This window comes from Amblyraja radiata, chromosome 7 (genome assembly GCF_010909765.2).
Source record: "Amblyraja radiata isolate CabotCenter1 chromosome 7, sAmbRad1.1.pri, whole genome shotgun sequence".
Classification (NCBI taxonomy): Eukaryota; Metazoa; Chordata; class Chondrichthyes; order Rajiformes; family Rajidae; genus Amblyraja; species Amblyraja radiata.
In genome coordinates, this window is record NC_045962.1 from 34,590,588 (window position 1) to 34,610,610 (window position 20,023).

Consider the following 20,023-nt stretch of genomic DNA (forward strand, 5'->3'; position numbering starts at 1 on the left):
AATTCAGTGGGTCAGGCAGCGTCTGTCTGATCCATGCTCTTCAGATTCCGATCTAAAAAACGTTGTCTGTTCAGTCCCCCCCCAGATGTCATAGACTCTTACAGCACGGAAACAGTTGGTTCGCCCTGTCACTTGGCTAGTTTTATTTGTGTTTACTTTTATCATTTTGGTAGTTTTCCAGTACAATCATATTTGGGAGGGAGAGGGAAACCAAGACTAGGGTCTGAAAATCTGTAGCCATGTTATCTGCTTCAAGCAAAGCTGAAAATAGTTACGTTAAAGTAAGATAAGATAGCAATTGATCATACATTATCAATAATACAGCTTGTGAAATACTTACATTATTTCATCAACATCCCACTGTGGGCCGAAGGGCCCATTTCTGTGCTGCACTCTTCTATGTTTTTTTTAAAATAAAGAGCTTTGTCAGTGGACTGCCAAAAAGTAATTGTAATAGTGAAATATCAGTCAATCCCCATTTAGAATGACTTGTCTGATCTGAAGTGTTGCAAGAATTAGCCAATAATTAATACCAAAATGAGCAAAGTTAACTTGTCCCTTTAAGTTAATTTATTCCTCACACGGCATTTTTCACTAAACCAACATTTTTTTAACTTCCAATGACTCTTTGGATTGTAGACTCTGAAGGTCATTTCAATATGTCTGAAATAAATAACTAATAACTAATAAATAATAAATAAAATAAATAAATATCCTTGCATACTTGTGTCAACCCCTTTTTAACAAGGTCATGTCTCTCATTGACTGGAATGTGAAAAATATTTGGCAAGGTGGCACAGCTGGTGGAGTCGCTGCCTCACTGCGCTGGACACCATGGTTTGATCCTGATCACGGGTGCGTTTCTTCCGGGTGCTGCAGTTTCCTCCCACATCCCAAAGACGTGTGGGTTTGTGGCTTAATTAGCCTCATAAAATTGTCCCTAGTGTGGAGGGAATGGGTTAACGTAGATTAAGAATGAAAGGGTGATCGATGGTCGGCGGTAACTCGGAGGGCCATAGGGCCCGTTTCCATGCTCCATCTCTAAACTAAACCAAAATTAGCAAAATCCTCCCCTCGTTCCAGTTTTTGCAATGTTTCAAAGAATTAAATCGCTAGAGAATGTACATTAAAAACACTTCTCCATTGAACAAAGTATCATATTAAAAAATACTGCATAATTGGAGATAAAAATAACATCTTACCCATTAAGCAAGGACATATATTTTATACTTAAGACTAATTATTAAAATTGTACAAAAAGTTAAAGACTAAAGCTTGTCATTTTAAGTTCATTTTGCTCAAAGGCACAGCACCCACGCAAGGTAATAAATTAGGATAATTTGGATAATTGGTTTGATAAATATGTGCCTATTTTCACCCTTTGATTTTTTTTCTGTGGAACAGTCATGCAAATCTATTGATATATAGTTGAAAAGTAATTAAGGAAGAAGGAAAAGTAGTGGAATCAAGAACCAGAGGACATATACGTTTATGGTGAGACAGGAAAGATTTAATAGGAACCGGAGGGGCAATTTTCTCACACAGAGAATGGTGGAACAAGCTGCCAGAGGAGGTAGTTGAGGCAGGTACAATAACAACATTTAAAGGACACTTGGACAGGTACGCGGATAAGAAAAGTTTAGAGGGATATGAGCCAAATCCCTCTAAATGTGGGACTAAGTGGGACTAGAGTAGAGATGGTCAGTGTGGGCAAGTTGGGCCGTAGGGCCTGTTTCCATGCTGTATAGTTCTATGACTCTAATCCAGAATCTTCTTTCAAACAGTATAAAGCCATTATCAAATAAAATTATTTAAAGAAAATACATGTTCCACCAATTAATGTTATAATATGCTGTTCAACTGTAATATACAGTGCCACAAAAATAAATCCATTTAATTGCCATTACACTTGATTTTAGACAAACAAGTCAAAATGCATAGAGAAAAGAAATGTTATAAGTATCCCATGTTTAAATTCAATGACATAAAGAAGAGTAAATGAATAACCACACTGTATTCAAAAATATAACGTATATAAGATATACATTTTACCTGGCAAACATCCATCCCAAAATTTCATTCAGAAAAACCTCCTCACTGTAATGGTTAAAACTGGCAAGATGTGCTCCAAATGCTTGACAAAACTGCTCTGCTTCTTCCCAAGTTCTCTTTCTTAACACTTTCTCACGATGAAATACCTTCAAGCATAAATATTTAGATTTATAAAGATTACAGCCCACAAGCTCAAAAGTCCAGTGTAAAGCATGTGTTGCATATACATCTCATTACACTCTGAGTTGAGTTGGCAGTCTGTCACCAAAGTCTAAAGACATTGCATCTAGATTCATTGGAGATTATAAATTCAAAAGTCATAGGAACAGAAGTAGGCCATTCAGCTCAAGTGTATTCCGTCATTCAATCATGGTGGATCTATCTTTCCCTCTCAACCCTTTTCCTGCCTTTCCCCATAACCTTTGACGCCCTTCCCAATCCAGTATCTGTCAATCTCCGTCTCAAAAATAACCAGTGACTTGGCCTCCACAGCTGTCTGTGGCAATGAGTTCCACAGATTCACCACCCTCTAGCTAAAGAAATTCCTCCTCCTTTCTAAAGGTATGTCCTTTTATTCTGAGGCTATGGCACTGGTCCTAGACTCTCCCACCAGTGGAAACATCCTCTCCACATCCACCCTATCCAGGCCTTTCACTAATTGGTAAGTTTCAATGAGGTACCCTCTCATCCTTCTAAATTCCTTTTGAAGAAAGAGAGATGATCTTATTGGAACATGCAAAATCTTTTGGATATGACAGGATAGATGTTTGAATTCATGGGAGAATTTGAATATGGGAATGTAAAATTGAGGCAGTCATTTAAAACTGAGATGAAAAGGAAAGTATTTTAAAAGGGTATTAATCTCAGTTATAAAGCACGGAAACAGGTCCTTTGACCCAACTTGCCCATGCCGAACAACAAGCCCCATTTAAACTAGTGTCAGGTGTCTGCATTTGGCCAATACTGCTTTAAACCTTTCATATGCATGCACCTGTCCAAATATCATTTAAAGGTAAAAAAACCCAGCATGTTGGAGTAACTCAGTGGGACAGGCCGTACCTCTGGAAACAAAAATTGTTATTGTACCTGGCTCAACTACCTCCTCTGGCAGCTCGTTCCATACACCGTTAACCCTCTGCAAGAAATTATCCTACCCTGTGTAAAAGACTGTGCATTCACCATATCTATTCCCGTTGTGGCTTTATAAGATCACTTCTATAAGTCCTAGTCTACCCAATTTCCCCCTGTAGCTCAGACCCTCGAGTCTTGGCAACATCCTTGTTAATCTTCTCTGCACCCTTTCCAGCTTAATGGCATCCTTAAAATATCTGGAATTTTCTTATGTCGGAGGTTTGTGGAGGCTGGATTGTAGGGGTATTTATGAAGAAAGTAGATAAAGTTTAGGGAACTGAGGACGACGGAAAAGAGGCAGAGAAGAGTAGATGAAGCCTTGGGCACTAGGGTGTGATCACACTGAATGGTGGGCACGTGGGAGGTGCCAGGTGACAATCCTTCTCCTGTTTTCTCATATTACAAGTTAAGAGATTTTGTTGTTGTGTTCCAGATCCCTGGCTGCAGGGGACAAATTCGACCCGCAGATCGGCTGTGGAAGTCCCGATGTGGTCGTGATCGGCAGCCTTACCCAGCCAAGGCGCCACATTTTCGGGGGGGGGGGGGGGGGGACACTTCCAGTGGGAGTTCAAGTGTACTCGGGTAATTTTGTCCACATTAAAGGAGGTGCCGGGCCATCAGTTGTCTGAAAATCGGTGGTGGATCTGTATCAAATACTAGAGAACAAAGCTTTACGGTAAAAGGGGCAATGTTTAAAGGAGATGTGTAGGGCAAGTTTTGTTTTTAAACACAGATTGTGGTGAATGCCTGGAACACGCTGCCGGGGGTGATGGTGGATGCAGATACAATAGTGGCGTTTAAGAGACTTTTGGACAGACATATGTATATCCAGGGAATAGAGGATTATGTGCAGACAGATAAGAGTTGGTCTTGGCATCATGTTCAGCACTGACATTGTGGGCCAAAGGGCCTGTTCCTGCACTGTGCTGTTCGATGTTATACGTTCTACCACTGTCAGCTATGACAGGTACAGCAAAAATGGTGAAAAGAACTTTGCTTATAATTTTCTCACAGCTATCTTGAAATGTTTTCACCTTAAAGCAGTTGTGAAGGTCTGATCTTGACTCCCATCCAAAGTGACATTTGTTGTTTGCCTTCATGGTTGGATCAGGGAAGGTGTCCACTTTTACACTTGATGCTACTTTGTCCTCACATAGAGGTAAGGCCTTGAAGGTTTTACAATCTTTAACTTCCCAAAGTATATGAGATTTCTCTCTTACTAATGCCACACAACCACCTGAATATGCTGAAAAGCAAAGAAAGCACAAAGATTATCAGTAACTTATATAACTTGGAAAAGTACAACAGAGAAACATGGATAGACAGTCAAAACCTTCTTCCCCAAGGTGGACATGTCCAACACTGAGGGCATAGCTATAAGGTGAGAGGGGGAAAGATTAAAGGAAATGTGCGGGGCATGTTTCTGTAACACGGAGGGTAGTAGGTGTCTAGAACGCATTGCAATGGTGGAGGCAGATACGATAGTGGTGTTCAAGAGGCTTTTAGGCAGGCACATGTAAGTGCAGGAAATAGAGGGATATGGATGATGTACAGGCAGATGACATCAGTTTAACCTGGCACCATGTTCGGCACAAACATTGTGGGCCAGAGGGCCCGTTTCTGTGCTGTACTGTTCTATGTTCAAAATATATAATGCCAAGATAAACTAACCTCATCTGACCACATATAGTATGATCCATATCCATGTGTCAATCCACAAACCACCATCAAATCTGCCTCCACCACCACCCCTGGCAATGCATTCCAGGCACCCACCACTCTCTGTAAAACAGAACTAGCCCCACACATCTCCTTTAAAACAGTTTTTATCAATCATCTTAAAGTACAAGAGTTGCAAATTAACATTCTTGTAATATAAATGCAAATGTAAATACATTAATTAACAAATGACAAAATGCTAAAGTTATTGTTGGAAGTAACACATTAATTAATCTATTTTTCAATAAATATTACAGCTTGGTTATTCACCTGGTTGATCCTTATTCCAATTTGTGAAAGTAACCGGTATTTTCTGATTGTTTGTTGTTAACCATGTATATTCGCCTGTGCGATTCCTATCCTGAAGACCGATCCAGAAGTATTTATTTTTTTCTCTGGCGAAATTGCTGATCAAACTATCAATGAAAGCATGTTCAAATCTATGGAAAATAAGAGAAAACTTAAAAAATTAAATATAGGAACAAACCGACACTAGTTATACTTTCCGTATCAGTCAGAGAAGCTCACACATCTCATTCATCTGTAGGCAGTGCAACGGTCGAGTTGCTGCCTCTCAGTGCCAGAGACCCTGGTTAGATCCTGACCAAGGGTGCTGTCTGTACAGAGTTTGTACGTTCTCCCTGTGACTGCATGGGTTTTCTCCGGGTGCTCCGGCTTCCTCACACACTCCAAAGACGTACAGGTTTGTAGGTTAATTGGCTTCAGTAAAATTGTAAATTGTCTCTAGGATAGTGCTAGTGTACGGGGTGATCGCCAGTCGGCGTGGACAAGGTGCACTGAAGGGCCTGGTTCTGCGCTGATTCTCTGAAGTCTAAAGTCTTGTTCTGGTCTCCCCTCCTGTGTATCTCACAACACACCCAGTTCTAACCTGTGTCTCACATATAGTCAAAGAATGTGGAAACAGGCCCTTTGGCCCAACGTGTTCACACCGACCAATATGTCCCACATACACTAGTCCCACCCGCCTGCGTTTGGCCCATATTCCTCTTAACCTATCCTTAATGTTTCTTAAACATTGTGATAGTACTTACCTCAACTACCTCTTCTGGCAGCTCGTTCCATTCACCCACCACCTTTTAGTGTAAAAAGGTTATCCCTCAGGTCCCATTCAATCTTTCCCCTCACCTTAAACCTATGTCTTCTGGTTCTCGATTCTCCTACTCTGGGCAAAAGACTCTTTGCATTTACCCGATCTATTTTTCTCATGATTTGTGCACCTCTATAAGATCATGACTACCTCTATGAGATCAGTATATCTGAGTATATCTGAGATGGTGTTGAGCTACTGGTGTTGCATGAAGTTGTACTCTGTGGATATTCTGTGTGAAACACTTTTGCTACTGTTGTGAAAGGAACATTGTGCCTTGGAATTGTATTGGATCTCAATGTAATGGAAGTAAGGGCGGAACAGTAGTGCTGCGTGCAGAGCCTTGCCCCACAGCATCAGTGACCCGATTCTGACCTCGGGTGCTGCCTGCGTAGAGTTTGCAAGTTCTCCCTGTGACTATGTGGGTTTCCTCCGGGTGCTCTGGTTTCCTCCAACATCCCAAAGATGTGCAGGTTTGTAAGTTAATTGGCCTCTGTAAATTGCCCCCAGTGTGTAGGGAGTGGATGAGAAAGTTGGGTAACGTAGAACAAGTGAGAATAAATAAATAAGTTCAATAACATTTTAAAAATGCTCCAACAGATAAAACAAAGCCCAAAGTTGCTAATGGAACCCTGGTAGGTGACAGCTTAGTTGCAGTTGGTAGTTTAGTAGGAGTTAGCAATGTCCAAGAGGCTGGTTGGATTGTGAGTTTGGTCACTGATAGAGAGTTGACATTGAATGATGTTTAAAGCAGGAATTTCTGCTTTCCAGAGCAGGATTCTAAAAATCCAACTTGCGTTACTTGGTCAATCAAGGACCACAGGTCAGCTGAGAAGGAGTATAGAGGGTGACATGAATTCTGATCTCATGCAGAAAGAAAATTATTGATATGACAGTCTGAAGAAAGGTTCCGACCCGAATCGTCACCTATTCCTTTTCTCCAGAGATGCTGCCTGACCCGCTGAGTTACTCCAGAATTTTACGTCAATCTTCAGTGTAAACCAGTTCCTTCCGACACATGTAACAAAACACAACAACTGAATCATTCATCCATCACAAAGAGTTTGTCCGGTGATCTTAATGTTACCTGTTCTCAATGCTGGCGAGTGTACAAAGGTATCCCTTTGAAGCTTCGTCGAATGTTTGCAGGTAAGTGTCAATGTGATAGCACGAGTCGTCATATCTTTTCCATTCCTGAGGAATAAAATCCATCCTTAGTCAGACAATATAGAGCGTGGAACATAGAACAGTACTGCACAGGAACAGGCCCTTTGCCCCCCAATGCCCATGCTAAAGATGATGCCAAGATAAAATAATCTCCTCAGGCTGCACATGATCCATATCACTCCATTCACTGCAAATCCATGAGCCTATCTCAGTCTTTTAGATATCCCCATTGTATCCAACTTCACCACCACCCCTGGCAGCGCGTTCCAGGCACATACCATCTTCTATGTAAAAAATACCTGCCCCGCACACCACCGTTAAACTTTGCAAAGGACATTAAATGTTCTCAGTGCAGGATCGTATATATTAACAAGACCAAGTACAGACTGGGCGATCGTTTCGCTGAACACCTACGCACAGTCCGCTTTGGCCTACGCAATCTCCTGGTTTCCAACCATTTTAACTCACCTTCCCATTCCCACACTGACCTTTCTGTCCTGGTCGTCCTCCACTGTCAGAGTGAGGCCACACACAAATTCAGGGAATAGCACCTCATATTTTGATTGGGCAGCTCACACCCCAATGATATGAACGTTGATTTCTCTAATTTCAAGTAACCCCTCCATTCCTCTCTCACCCTAGTCGTCCTACCAGTTCCACTATTCACATCCTTGTATCCCTTCGTTATCACCTCTACCCCAGCCAACATGGGCCATTGTGGGTTACACCTTACCTTGGTCATCTGTTGCCTTTTCCTACCTCTAGTTCCCGCCCCTCTACATTCAGTCTGAAGGTGGTCCCGACTTGAAACGTCACCCATTCTTTTTCTTCAGAGATGCTACCTGATCCACTGAGTTACTCCAGCACTTTGTGTCTATCTTCGCTAACGTTACATTGCTTATTTGTAAATAGCAATCGACGTTACTCCTACATTACCACAGTAACCGGATTTCAAAAGTACTTCTATGGCTGTAAAGGGGCTGTCCCACTTGGGCAACCTAATTGGCGAGTTTAGAAGAGTTTGAAAAAATGTCATGCTGAAGACCTCCTTTGACTATGTAAAGACCTCCTTCGACCTCCTTTGACTATGTTGAAGACTAGCTTCAACTAGCTACGACTAACTTCGGGAAAATTGGACACCGAATAGTGGAGAGTGAAGAGGGCCTCCTTCGATCTCCATCGACCTCCCTTCGATTATGATGAAGGCTTTCTACGACTACCTTCGACTAACATGCCGACCTACTACGACGAGGAAAAAAATTATTGTTTTTTTCCATGGCAACATTTTTTAATCGTGGGCATTTTTTAACATATTGAAAAAAACGCCGCGACCTAGCTGAGGCCTCGAGTACACGGAGACAACTCTCGAGCATGAAGGAGAGTTATGAAGACCTCCTATGACCTCGTGTCTACCATGCTGCAAGTATGAGTCGAGGGCAATCTCGCCAGAACTCGCGGATTAGGTTGCCCAAGTGGGACAAGCCCTTAAGATAGTTTTGGACATATCATAGATATTCTGCGGCATGGTGGCGCAGCAGTAGAGTTGCTGCCTTACAGCGCCAGAGATCCAGATTCGATCCTGACTATGAGTATTGTCTGTACGGAGTTTGCACGTTCTCCCTGTGACCGCGTGGGTTTTCTCTGTGTGCTCCAGTTTCCTCCCACATCCCAAAGATATGCAGGTTTGTAGGTTAAATGGCTCCTGTAATATTGTCCCTAGTGTGTAGGATAGAACGAGTGTACAGGCGCGGACTCAGTGGGCCAAAGGGCCTGTTCCCATGCTGTATCTCTACATTAAACTAATATTCCTCTCAATTGATTTTTCATGATCCTACAAAAGTCCACACTTCTTTTACACAACAGCAAGAACCAAACACAATCAAGGTTAATTCTTAAAAACAATACACCATTCCATGAAATACATATCCCACCTCAAGACAGCCTTTATCTTTTCCTTGCTGTTCCACTTTTCCTGGTTTCTTACAGATGCTCCACATTTTCTCCTGACAGTCTTTAACTTTCCACTGGCCATTCTTTGAAATAAAGAAACACAATTCATGTCACAAACAGAAAATGTTGTACAGCGACAGCACAAATCGTACCTAATTATCTGATTTCCCCAACTGCAAACATTCATGAAATTCACCATACTCCTACCTATGAAAGAACAAATTTGACGTGCAAATATCCTACTGACTTTAAATTAAGATGTTAATTTATTACTGCTTGTGAAGTTGTGGAGTTCAAATAAAGACACAGGCATTTAGCAGTGACACTGAATTTGCGATATAAGGTTCAAGTTGTTTATAGCTTCAAACAAACTATGTTTATATTAAGAGAAAGTTAAGATAGTTATCCCCTGACAACAGATGATAAAAAAAATCTGTCGTCTCAATCTGTAGAGAATATAATAATAATAATAATGGATGGGATTTATATAGCGCCTTTCTAATACTCAAGGCGCTTTACATCGCATTATTCATTCACTCCTCAGTCACACTCGGTGGTGGTAAGCTACTTCTGTAGCCACAGCTGCCCTGGGGCAGACTGATGGAAGCGTGGCTGCCAATCTGCGCCTACGGCCCCTCCGACCACCACCAATCACTCACACACATTCACACACATTCACACACAGGCAAAGGTGGGTGAAGTGTCTTGCCCAAGGACACAACGACAGTATGCACTCCAAGCGGGATTCGAACCGGCTACCTTCCGGTCGCCAGCCGAACACTTAGCCCATTGTGCCATCTGTATGAGAATCTGTATGAGAACAATATGAGAAGTCCTCGAGTATTTGACTTTTCCATCCTGGGGAACAAAGCTTCTGACTGTCCCTATCGATGCCTTAGAATTTGATACACTTCTATCATGTCTCCCCTCCACAGAGAAAACAATCATTTATAATGATGAAAAATTACATGATGTTAAGAAAAGTCAAAGGCGGACAATATTTTAGATATCTGATGTTTTACGCATGCTTGAGTTACGGGACTTTAAAATAACATGGTTGTTTTTAGTTTAGTTTAGAGATACAGCGCAGAAACAGGCCCTTCAGTCCACAGACTCTGTGCCGACCAGCAACCCCCACACACTAATGCTACCCTACACACTAGGGACAATATACAATTTTACCAAAGCCCAGCAACCTACAAACCTGTAAGTCTTTGGAGTGTGGGAGGAAACTGGAGCACCCGGTGTAAACTGACACAGATCACGGGGAGAACATACAAACTCCGTACAGACAGCACTCGTGATCAGGATCAAACCCAAGTTTCTGGCGCTGTAAGGCAGCAACTCTACCACTGCGCCATCGTGCTGCCCGTCTATATTTGTTTGTCTGATTAATAACTTTAATTTACGCGCACCTATTTTGGTATAACACTCACAAATTTATGGCTGGCACCATCTGGCAGTGCCTGGCATATGTTTGATGTATGCTGCTTTTTGATTTACACGCTGCTTTTCAAACGCAGAACCCCTCTGCGTAAAATGCGAGGTGCCTGTATTAACTAAATGAAGGCAAGTAAATTTTCCAGAGCGGTACCCAAATATTTTTGACTAGACAATAACACATCAGTTTTTAGAAAAGCAAAGATATTAGTAAATATATTTACAATTGTCTGCAATGATACGCAGTGTTCTCTGGTGCTGTATGGAAAGTTTGGTTCATTCTTGTGCCAGTAAGTGAACGTTACAGGTGATTCCTCAGACCACGTAAATTCAGCAGGGGTTCTGTTATTGTATAGTCCAGTCCACACCTCTGACACAGTTTCTGTCAGAAAAAAAGTCATTAACAGTTTAAGACTGAATACAAGAATCATCATCATTATCTAAGGTAGGGTAGGCAGTCAGAACATTTTTCCCCAGGGTGGAAATGTCAAAGACCAGAGGGCCACACCAAGAGTAGAGAGCAGAAGGATGAGGGGCGATCTTATAGAGGTGTACACGATCATGAGAGGAAAAGATAGGATAAATGTAGTGATGAGGGAGATAAATGAGGGAGATAAATGAGGGAGGAAAGATTTAATAGGAACCCGTGGGACAACCTTTTTCCCAGATGGTGGTAGGTATATGGAACGAGCTGCCAGAGGAGGCAGGTACTATTACAACGTTTAAATAACATTTGGACAGGTACATGAATAAGATAGATTTAGAGGGACATGGGCCAAACACTGGCAATTGGGACTAGTATAGATGGGGCATCTTGGTCAGCTTGGGCAAGTTGGGCTGATAGGCCTATTTCCATGCTGTATGAATGTTTAATTATCATATGTACCAAAAACAGAACAATAAAATCTTTCTGCAACATAATGTCTGTAAACGCAGTACTAATCGATAATATGAATAAAAAAGGTTTAATAAATTAAAACAAAATATTAGTGCAAAACAAGCCTGAAGTTCCCAGTGCAACCAAGACAATTTGTAGTTTGTAGTTTAGTTGATGTTTGCAGTGTTCAAGAGCCTGATGGTTGTTGGGAAGAAGCTGTTCCTGAACCTGGATGTTACAGTTTTCAGGTTCGCTGGATGATGGCTGCAAGGGGCCTTTATGGCCAGCTGCAGCTGGGACTTTGAAAATGGCACCAACACCGGATGACTCTTGCCTATGGACACCGTGGGCTGTTTCTATACATTCTATACTTATCCTGGGATTGTACCTATGTATGGCAATAATTTTACTGAAGTATGCAAAAAGAGAATTTAATTGCACCTTGGGGTGCTTGTGACAATATAAAAACAGTAATCTGTATTCCTATTACCTGTCTGAAGAAGGATCCTGACCCGACACATTACCTAGGCATGTTTTCCAGAGATGCTGCCTGACCTGCACTTTGTGTTGAACACATTATCAAATTAGTTCCAAATAAACATTTCTTGGTCAGCCTGGTGTGTATCAGAAGCAAAGGCTTTACATGCCGCAGCTTACGTCACTGTATATACTTTTAAGATAAATTTCAGGGTCCTTGTACAAGAGCATATAGAGAATTGAATATTTTGGCAAATGGAATGTGTGAAATAGAGACCTTGGAATTGTTTATGAAAAAGTTGCAATTAAAACAAAGAATAGGAAAGGAACGGCATTTGGAAAGAATTGGTAGAAAATGAAAAGACAAAATAAGCTGTGATGTTTTAAAATTGAGACGTCATGGACAAAGGCCATAAAATTAACAATCCTAGTGCAGAGGACTGGAGTATTGGGCCAGAAATATACCTTAGATAATGATACTTTAGTTTATTGTCACATGCACCAAGGTACAATGAAACACTCTTTTGTTGCGTGCTATCCAGTCGGTGGAAAGACTATGCATGATCACAATCAAGCCATCCATAGTGTACAGATATAGGATGAAGGGAATCATGTTTAGTGCAAGATAAAGTCCAGTAAAGTCCGATTAAAGATAGTCTGAGGGTCTCTGAAGAGGTATCAAAGAGGTCAGGACCACTCTCTAATTGGTGATAAGGTCATAAGGAAAATAAGTAGACTTAGGCCGTTCGGCCCATCAATCCTACTCCGCCATTCAATCATGGCTGATCTATCTCACCATCCTAATCCCATTCTCCTGCCTTCTCCCCATAGCCTCTGACATCTGTGCTAATCTGTGCTAATCAATAATCTATCTATCTCTGCCTTGAAAATATCCACTGACTTGGTCTCTGCAGCCTTCTGTGGCAAAGAATTCCACAGATTCACCATCCTCTGACTAAAGAATAGACTGATAGGAAGGTTCAGTTGCCTGATACCAGCTGGGATGAAACTGTCCCTGAAGCTGGAGGTGTGCGTTTTCACACTTCTGTACCTCTTGCCTGGTGGGAGAGTAGAGGAGAGGGAGTGACTGGGGTGAATCTGTGGTAATACTGGTAGCCTTGCCGAGGCAGCGTGAAGTGTAGATGAAGTCAATGGAAGGGAAGTTGGTTTGTGTGATGGTTTGGGCTGCGCCCACAACGTTTATTGGCTTCTGTGTGAGAGATTATTTCGACACTAGGAACTGCATATGCTGGTTTACAAAATAAAGACATAAAGTGCTGGAGTAACTCAGCAGGTCAGGCAGCATTTCTGGCGAACAAAGACAGGTGACGTTTCGGGTTGGGGCGTTTCTTCAGTCTGATTGTAGAAGGAGGGGGGGGGGGGAGAAAGCTGGAAGAGAAAGTCTGGCAAGTGATAGGTGGATGCAGCACTTTGTAACAGATTATGGGTACTTACAGTGCCAACAATCCTAAAATTTGCACGCAATTTAAGTTTAGAGTTTTTAAAATTTAAAAGAAAAAATGGGATGAGTTATGCAGCAAACATCCAACCAGTAACGTATAAAATGTACACTTCTGCAATATTACCTGAAATTCTAGTTTGAGGGAAGTGATTTGCCAAATCTTTTTTCGTCTATGTTAGAGGAGAACTTGCTTTCAAAAGGTCTCACAAAGGAGGCTGGTGCATGAATTAAAAAGCCCTGGCTGATTAACAAAAAAAGTTGGAAGTTTGATCCTGACAATGGGTGCAGTCTGTATTGAGTTTGCATGTTCTCCTGTGACCACGTGGATTTTGTCCAGGTGCTCCGGTTTTCTCCCACATCACAAGGACATGCAGATTTGTAGGCTAATTGGCTGCTGTAAATTGCCCCTGGTGTGTAGGATAGTGCTAGTGTACGGGGTGATCGCTGGTCGGCTCGGACTTGGCGGGCTGAAGGGCCTGTTTCCATGCTGCATCTCCAAACTAACCAAGCCTGTACTCACCATTCATAAATAACTTCATGAGGCTCCCCACGTCTGCCAAGGAATGGACACCGACGAGTTCACTTCCGTTTTCGCGACAGGAGGCCAGTGCATCCTTCCAGCCCTGAATCTCCTTGTGTATCTTGTAGCAGAAGCCATTGTGAGAAAGCCAGTCTGGCTCACAGCGTGTAGCTCTATATTGCCAGAACTCTGTCATGCAAGCCAGTAGAAAAGACACTTAGATTCTCAACATGACATCGCAAAACAATCAACGTACGAGGTTAATGTATGGTTTGGTTCATTCTGGTCTGATTTGGTTTCCTTTGAGTGCTTTGTAGATTACTTAGCTTGTGTTTGTATACTTGGTATACAGTAAGTGTCAATTATCCCCAGTGTGTGTAGGCTAGTGTTAATTTGCAGGGATCGCTGGTCGGTGTGGACCTGGTGGGCTGAAGGGCCTGTTTCTGCGCTGTATCTCTAAACTAAACTACTCCGATTGCCTCCCATGTTAGATTAGATTAGATTAGATTAGATTAGATTTGTTTATTGTCATTCAGACCTTTCGGTCTGAACGAAATGTTGTTTCCCTGCAGTCATACATATAATTAAAAAATGACAAAAACACACAATCAACACAAATTTAACATCCACCACAGTGAGTTCACCAAACACCTCCTCACTGTGGTGGAAGGCAAAATCTTAAAGTCTCTGTCTCTTCCCTTTGTTCTCCCTCTGCGCTGAGGCGACGGTTCAAACTCCGCGGGTGGTCGCTGCCGCCGCCACAGCTCCGAGAGTCGGGTCTCCACTGCCGCCGCCACGGTTCCGGGGCCGAGTCGGGTCTCCGCTGCTGCTGCCGCCGCCGCTACAACTTCGGGGCCGAGTCGGGTCACCGCTGCTGCTGCCGCCGCCGCTACAACTTCGGGGCCGAGTCGGGTCACCGCTGCTGCTGCCGCCGCCGCTACAACTTCGGGGCCGAGTCGGGTCACCGCTGCTGCTGCCGCCGCCGCCGCAACTTCGGGGCCGAGTCGGGTCACCGCTGCTGCTGCCGCCGCCGCCACGGTTCCGGGGCCAAGTCGGATCTCCGCTGCTGCTGCTGCCGCCGCCACCACAGCTTCGGGGCCGAGTCGGGTCTCCGCTGCTGCTGCTGCGCCACGGTTCCGGGGCCGAGTCGGGTCTCTGCTACCGCTGCTGCTGCCGCCGCCGCAACTTCGGGGCCGAGTCAGGTCTCCGCTGCTGCTGCCGCCGCCGCCACAGCTTCGGGGCCGAGTCGGGTCTCCGCTGCTGCTGCCGCTGCTACGGCACCGATGCCGCAAGCTCCGCCATTAGGCCTCGGCGCAGACGGAGACGGGGAATACGACAAAAAAACAAAGTCGCATCCCTGGAAGGAAGACCAAAGCATGTTTCTCCCACCCACCCCTCCCACACACATACACAACTTAATAAAACAAAATTAACTAAAACATGACAAGAAACAAAAAGAAAGAAAATAAACAGACGGACTGCAGGTGGGCCGCGCTTAAGCCAGCGCCGCCATCTTGACATGTCCCACAAACGTGCAAATTTGTAGGTGACCAACCTTACTTAAAGGTAGACAAAAATGCTGGAAAAACTCAGCGGGTGAGGCAGCATCTATGGAGCGAAGGAAAAGGTGACATTTCGGGTCGAGACCCTTCTTCAGATGTCTCGACCCGAAAAGTCACCCATTCCTTCGCTTCATAGATGCTGCCTCACCTGCTGAGTTTCTCCAGCATTTTTGACTACCTTCGATTTTTCCAGCATCTGCAGTTCTTTCTTAAACATTACTTATAGTACCTTTTGTTACTTTGTCGGCGCGTTTGTGGTGACTCTTTTGTGTACATTGTACGCAAATAGAAGAATTTCACTATATCTAGGTATAGGTTTCACTGTACTTAATGTATCATCATCATCTGTACTATTCCCACCTGCCTGCATTTGGCCCACATCTCTAAACCTGTCCTATCCATGTATTGTCCAAATGTTTTTTAAATGTTGCGATAGTACCTGCCTCAACTACCTCCTCCGGCAGCTCGTCCCATACACCCACCATCCTCTGTGTGTGAAAAGGTTGCCCCTCGAGTTCCTATTACATTTTCCCTCCCACAGCTTAGATCTATAACCATATAATAACCATATAACAATTACAGCACGGAAACAGGCCATCTCGGCCCTACAAGTCCGTGCCGAACAACTTTTTTCCCTTAGTCCCACCTGCCTGCACTCATACCATAACCCTCCATTCCCTTCTCATCCATATGCCTATCCAATTTATTTTTAAATGATACCAACGAACCTGCCGCCACCACTTCCACTGGCAGCTCATTCCACACCGCTACCACTCTCTGAGTAAAGAAGTTCCCCCTCATGTTACCTCTAAATTCTGTCCCTTAATTCTGAAGTCATGTCCTCTTATTTGAATCTTCCCTATTCTCAAAGGGAAAAGCTTGATCACATCAACTCTGTCTATCCCTCTCATCATTTTAAAGACCTCTATCAAGTCCCCCCTTAACCTTCTGCGCTCTAGAGAATAAAGACCTAACTTATTCAACCTATCTCTGTAACTTAGTTGTTGAAACCCAGGCAACATTCTAGTAAATCTCCTCTGCACTCTCTCTATTTTGTTGACATCCTTCCTATAATTGGGCGACCAAAATTGTACACCATACTCCAGATTTGGTCTCACCAATGCCTTATACAATTTTTTGTCCTCTTGTTCTTGATTCCCCTCCTCTGGGTAAAGGACTCTGTGAATTCATCCTATCTAATCCTCTCATGATCTTATACACTAGCTCTTATATAGTTTTTAAATTCTTACCAATGCCAATTGCTTTACCAACATAAAAAAAAAAAGCACTGACTATCATCATAGTTTATCCATTCTGATAGGTAAGAGAGAAAGGACAAGTAGATGAATTAACATTACTTACCGAAGGGATTGACTTTTCTTGATGAGTTCAATGTTTTCTCACAAATATAGGGCAGCGCTGTCTCACATACGGCTCTGCTCCAACTGAAGCCTAATTTAGAATTTAGTGTCCCACAATGGTGTGTTTCAAACAAAGGTACTGGGGACTGCTCTAAATAAAAGCAAGTTGAAAGCATTTCAATTGGGGAGTTCTCGCCATAATGCTTCACGTTATACTTAAATGTATTACTAATAGTGTGACTTAGTGTTTGGTTAAGGCTGCACAGTGGTGCAGCAGCCTTACAACACCAGAGACCAGGGTTCGGTCCTGACCAGGGGTGCTGTCTGCACGGAGTTTGCATGTTCTCCCTGTGACCGCGTGGGTTTTCTCCAGGTGCTCTGGTTTCCTCCCACATTCCAAAACGGGTTAATTGGTTTCTGTAAATTGTAGATTGCCCCCATTGTGTGGGGGTAGTGCTGGTGTACAGAGTAATCACTGATTGGCACGAATCTGGTGGGGCAAAGGGCCTGTTTCCATGCTGTTTCGCTCAAAGTAAAACACAAAATACAGGATAAAGGGAATAGAGGGGTTAAGAAGAGCATAGTTAAAGTAAGAAATGCTACCGTTGGAGCAGTGGTTTAAAAGAGTGGAGCGATTGTAATGCGTGATTGCAGATCCACTTCCGAGACCAGCACGCAGAGAGTCGCCTAGATTGGGCGCCATCTTCTTATTTACACAGCTTTTAGAGCACAGCAATCAGGCCAATTACTAAGACAATTGAATAGGTTAATTAGGCCTACATCAAACCAGAAAGCTTCAGTTTCATGTTGACGCAAAGAACTGCAGATGCTGGTTTACAAAAAAACACACAAAGTGCTGGAGTACCTCAGCGTGTCAGGCAGCAGCTATGGAGTCACCTACTTGTTCTCCACAGATCATCCCTGACCCTGCTGTGTTACTCCAGCACGTTGTATCTTTTAATTTGTAAACCAGCACCTGCAGTTCCTTGTGTCTGGATAAAATGGGTCTTGAAACAGGGTAAGCCGAGGATGTTTGGCACAGGAGGCATCCATCATCTGTTACAATGTGCTGGAGTAACTCAGTGCGTCAGGCAGCATCTCTGGAGAACATGGAGAGGTGACATTTTGGGTGGGACCCTGCTTGTTGCAGTGGGGAGGAAAACGGGGAGAGAGGTGGGGGTGGGACAAAGAGCAACAAGTGATAGGTAGATACAGGTGTGGAGGGAGTTGATTGGAAGATGGCTTGACAAAGGCCAGAGATGGGGAAGAAGACACAAGGCTGTGAGATAAGTGAGGAGAGGAGTAAAATGAGGTCAGAGGAAGGGATATAGGGGGAAGGGGATGGGGGAGGAGAGGAAAGGGGGGGGGGACAGGATATTGGGGGAAATGCGTGACCATCAGGATGCGCACGTGGAATAGCGAAAAAAGAGGGGAGAGTGTTGTTGGTAATTGCTAAATACCTGCATCCCAATTTACAAAGCTCAACGGTGCTCTGTCTGCCCACTGCCATCCAGAATCTTCGTCCAAGTGATTTAACCCTATCCACGCCAGAATTCCAACATTTTGTAGCCGCTCTGTAAGGAAGGTTAACAGCAACATAACAATGTTGAGGCTTATCCGTCATGCCATTTCCATTATTTGTCCGATGCAGACCCACAAAGCAAAAATGTGTCAAACTACTTTAGTTTAGTTTAGTTTGTTGTCACGTGTATCGAGGTACAGTGAAAAGCCTTTGGTTGCAAGCTTTCCAGTCAGCGGAAAGACTATACATTATTACAATCAAGCCAAACACAGTGTACAGATACAGGATAACGGAAATAATGTTTAGCGCAAGATAAAGTCCAGTAAAGTCCGATTAAATATAGTCCCAGGGTCTCCAATGAAGGAGATGTTTAATAGAGCTTTTCTGTCATGTCATTTCCATTACTAGTCTGAAGCAGACCAATAAACCAAAATGGACCAAAATAACAGCACACCAGTACCTTTACTTCCTCAGTCTTCCTGCATCTAGCCTGTCCAACCCCTTAAGAATTTTGTAAGTTTCTATAAGATCTCCTCTCAATCTCCTAAATTCTAGAGAGTATAAACCAAGTCTATCCAGTCTTTCTTCATAAGACAGTCCTGACATCCCAGGAATCAGTCTGGTGAACCTTCTCTGCACTCCCTCTATGGCAAGAATGTCTTTCCTCAGATTTGGAGACCAAAACTGTACGCAATACTCCAGGTGTGGTCTCACCAAGACCCTGTACAACTGCAGTAGAACCTCCCTGCTCCTATACTCAAATCCTTTTGCTATGAAAGCTAACATACCATTCGCTTTCTTCACTGCCTGCTGCACCTGCATGCCCACTTTCAATGACTGGTGTACCATGACACCCAGGTCTCGCTGCATCTCCCCTTTTCCTAGTCGGCCACCATTTAGCAAAAATGTGTCAAACTACTTTAGTTTAGTTTAGTTTGTTGTCACGTGTGTCGAGGTACAGAGAAATTAGGCTCATCTCCAGCGCCCCTAACAAACTTCTACAGATGCGACGTAGAAAGCATAATGTCGGGCTGCATCACTGCTTGGTCCCGAACAGCTCTGCCCAAGACCGCAAGAAATCGCAGAGAGTTGTGGATGTCGCCCAGTCCATCACACAGACTAGACTCCCCACCATTGACTCCATCACGCTGCCTCGGGAAAACAGCTGACATAATCAAAGACTTGTCCCATCCCATCATTCTTTCTTTTGCTCCTGTTCCCGTCGCGCAGAAGGTACAGAAACTTGAAACTGCGCACTACCTTGGGAACAGCTTCTTCCCCTCTGTTATCAGACTTCTGAATGGTCCTTCCATAAGCTAGGGTACTGTCCGTTTCAGCTCTACCCCATTGCAGACATTGGACTTTGTCTCTGGAACTGATGCGCTACAATGCTGAGAACTATATTCTGCACTCTGTATGCACTCCCTTTGCTCTACCTATTGTACTTAAGTTTATACGTATGCATAGTATTATCTGATTTAATTGGATAGCACACAAAACAAAGCTTTTCACTGTACCTCTGTACACCTGACAATAATAAACCTAAACATTATAGTAAATTACTTCAGAGGAAATTAAAGTATAAGGTGTTTTAAAAGTGAATTATTATTCTTACCTACTGAGTGATCAGGTTCAATTTATCTCTCCTTTACCTTTTGGTGCATTCAAACACATT

The 20,023-nt window shown here is 43.3% G+C and overlaps 1 protein-coding gene and 1 long non-coding RNA gene across 2 annotated transcripts in view; one reads left to right on the forward strand and one right to left on the reverse strand.

Annotated features, from left to right (window-relative positions):
- pla2r1 (phospholipase A2 receptor 1) overlaps window positions 1-20,023 on the reverse strand; it is a 71,204-nt gene that overhangs the window by 34,957 nt on the left and 16,224 nt on the right. The window contains exons 5-13 of the mRNA XM_033024135.1: window positions 18,287-18,400; window positions 16,828-16,977; window positions 13,904-14,092; window positions 10,792-10,949; window positions 9,109-9,210; window positions 7,098-7,204; window positions 5,173-5,342; window positions 4,218-4,429; window positions 2,053-2,198 (exon numbers count right to left, since the gene is read on the reverse strand). Of these exons, the coding sequence (XP_032880026.1) occupies window positions 2,053-2,198; window positions 4,218-4,429; window positions 5,173-5,342; window positions 7,098-7,204; window positions 9,109-9,210; window positions 10,792-10,949; window positions 13,904-14,092; window positions 16,828-16,977; window positions 18,287-18,400 (1,348 nt within the window). The remainder of the gene's footprint in view (window positions 1-2,052; window positions 2,199-4,217; window positions 4,430-5,172; window positions 5,343-7,097; window positions 7,205-9,108; window positions 9,211-10,791; window positions 10,950-13,903; window positions 14,093-16,827; window positions 16,978-18,286; window positions 18,401-20,023) is intronic.
- On the forward strand, window positions 8,031-17,778 carry LOC116975265. The gene is made up of 3 exons (XR_004412580.1): window positions 8,031-8,049; window positions 15,525-15,530; window positions 17,720-17,778. It is a non-coding gene; the product is annotated as an uncharacterized LOC116975265 (long non-coding RNA).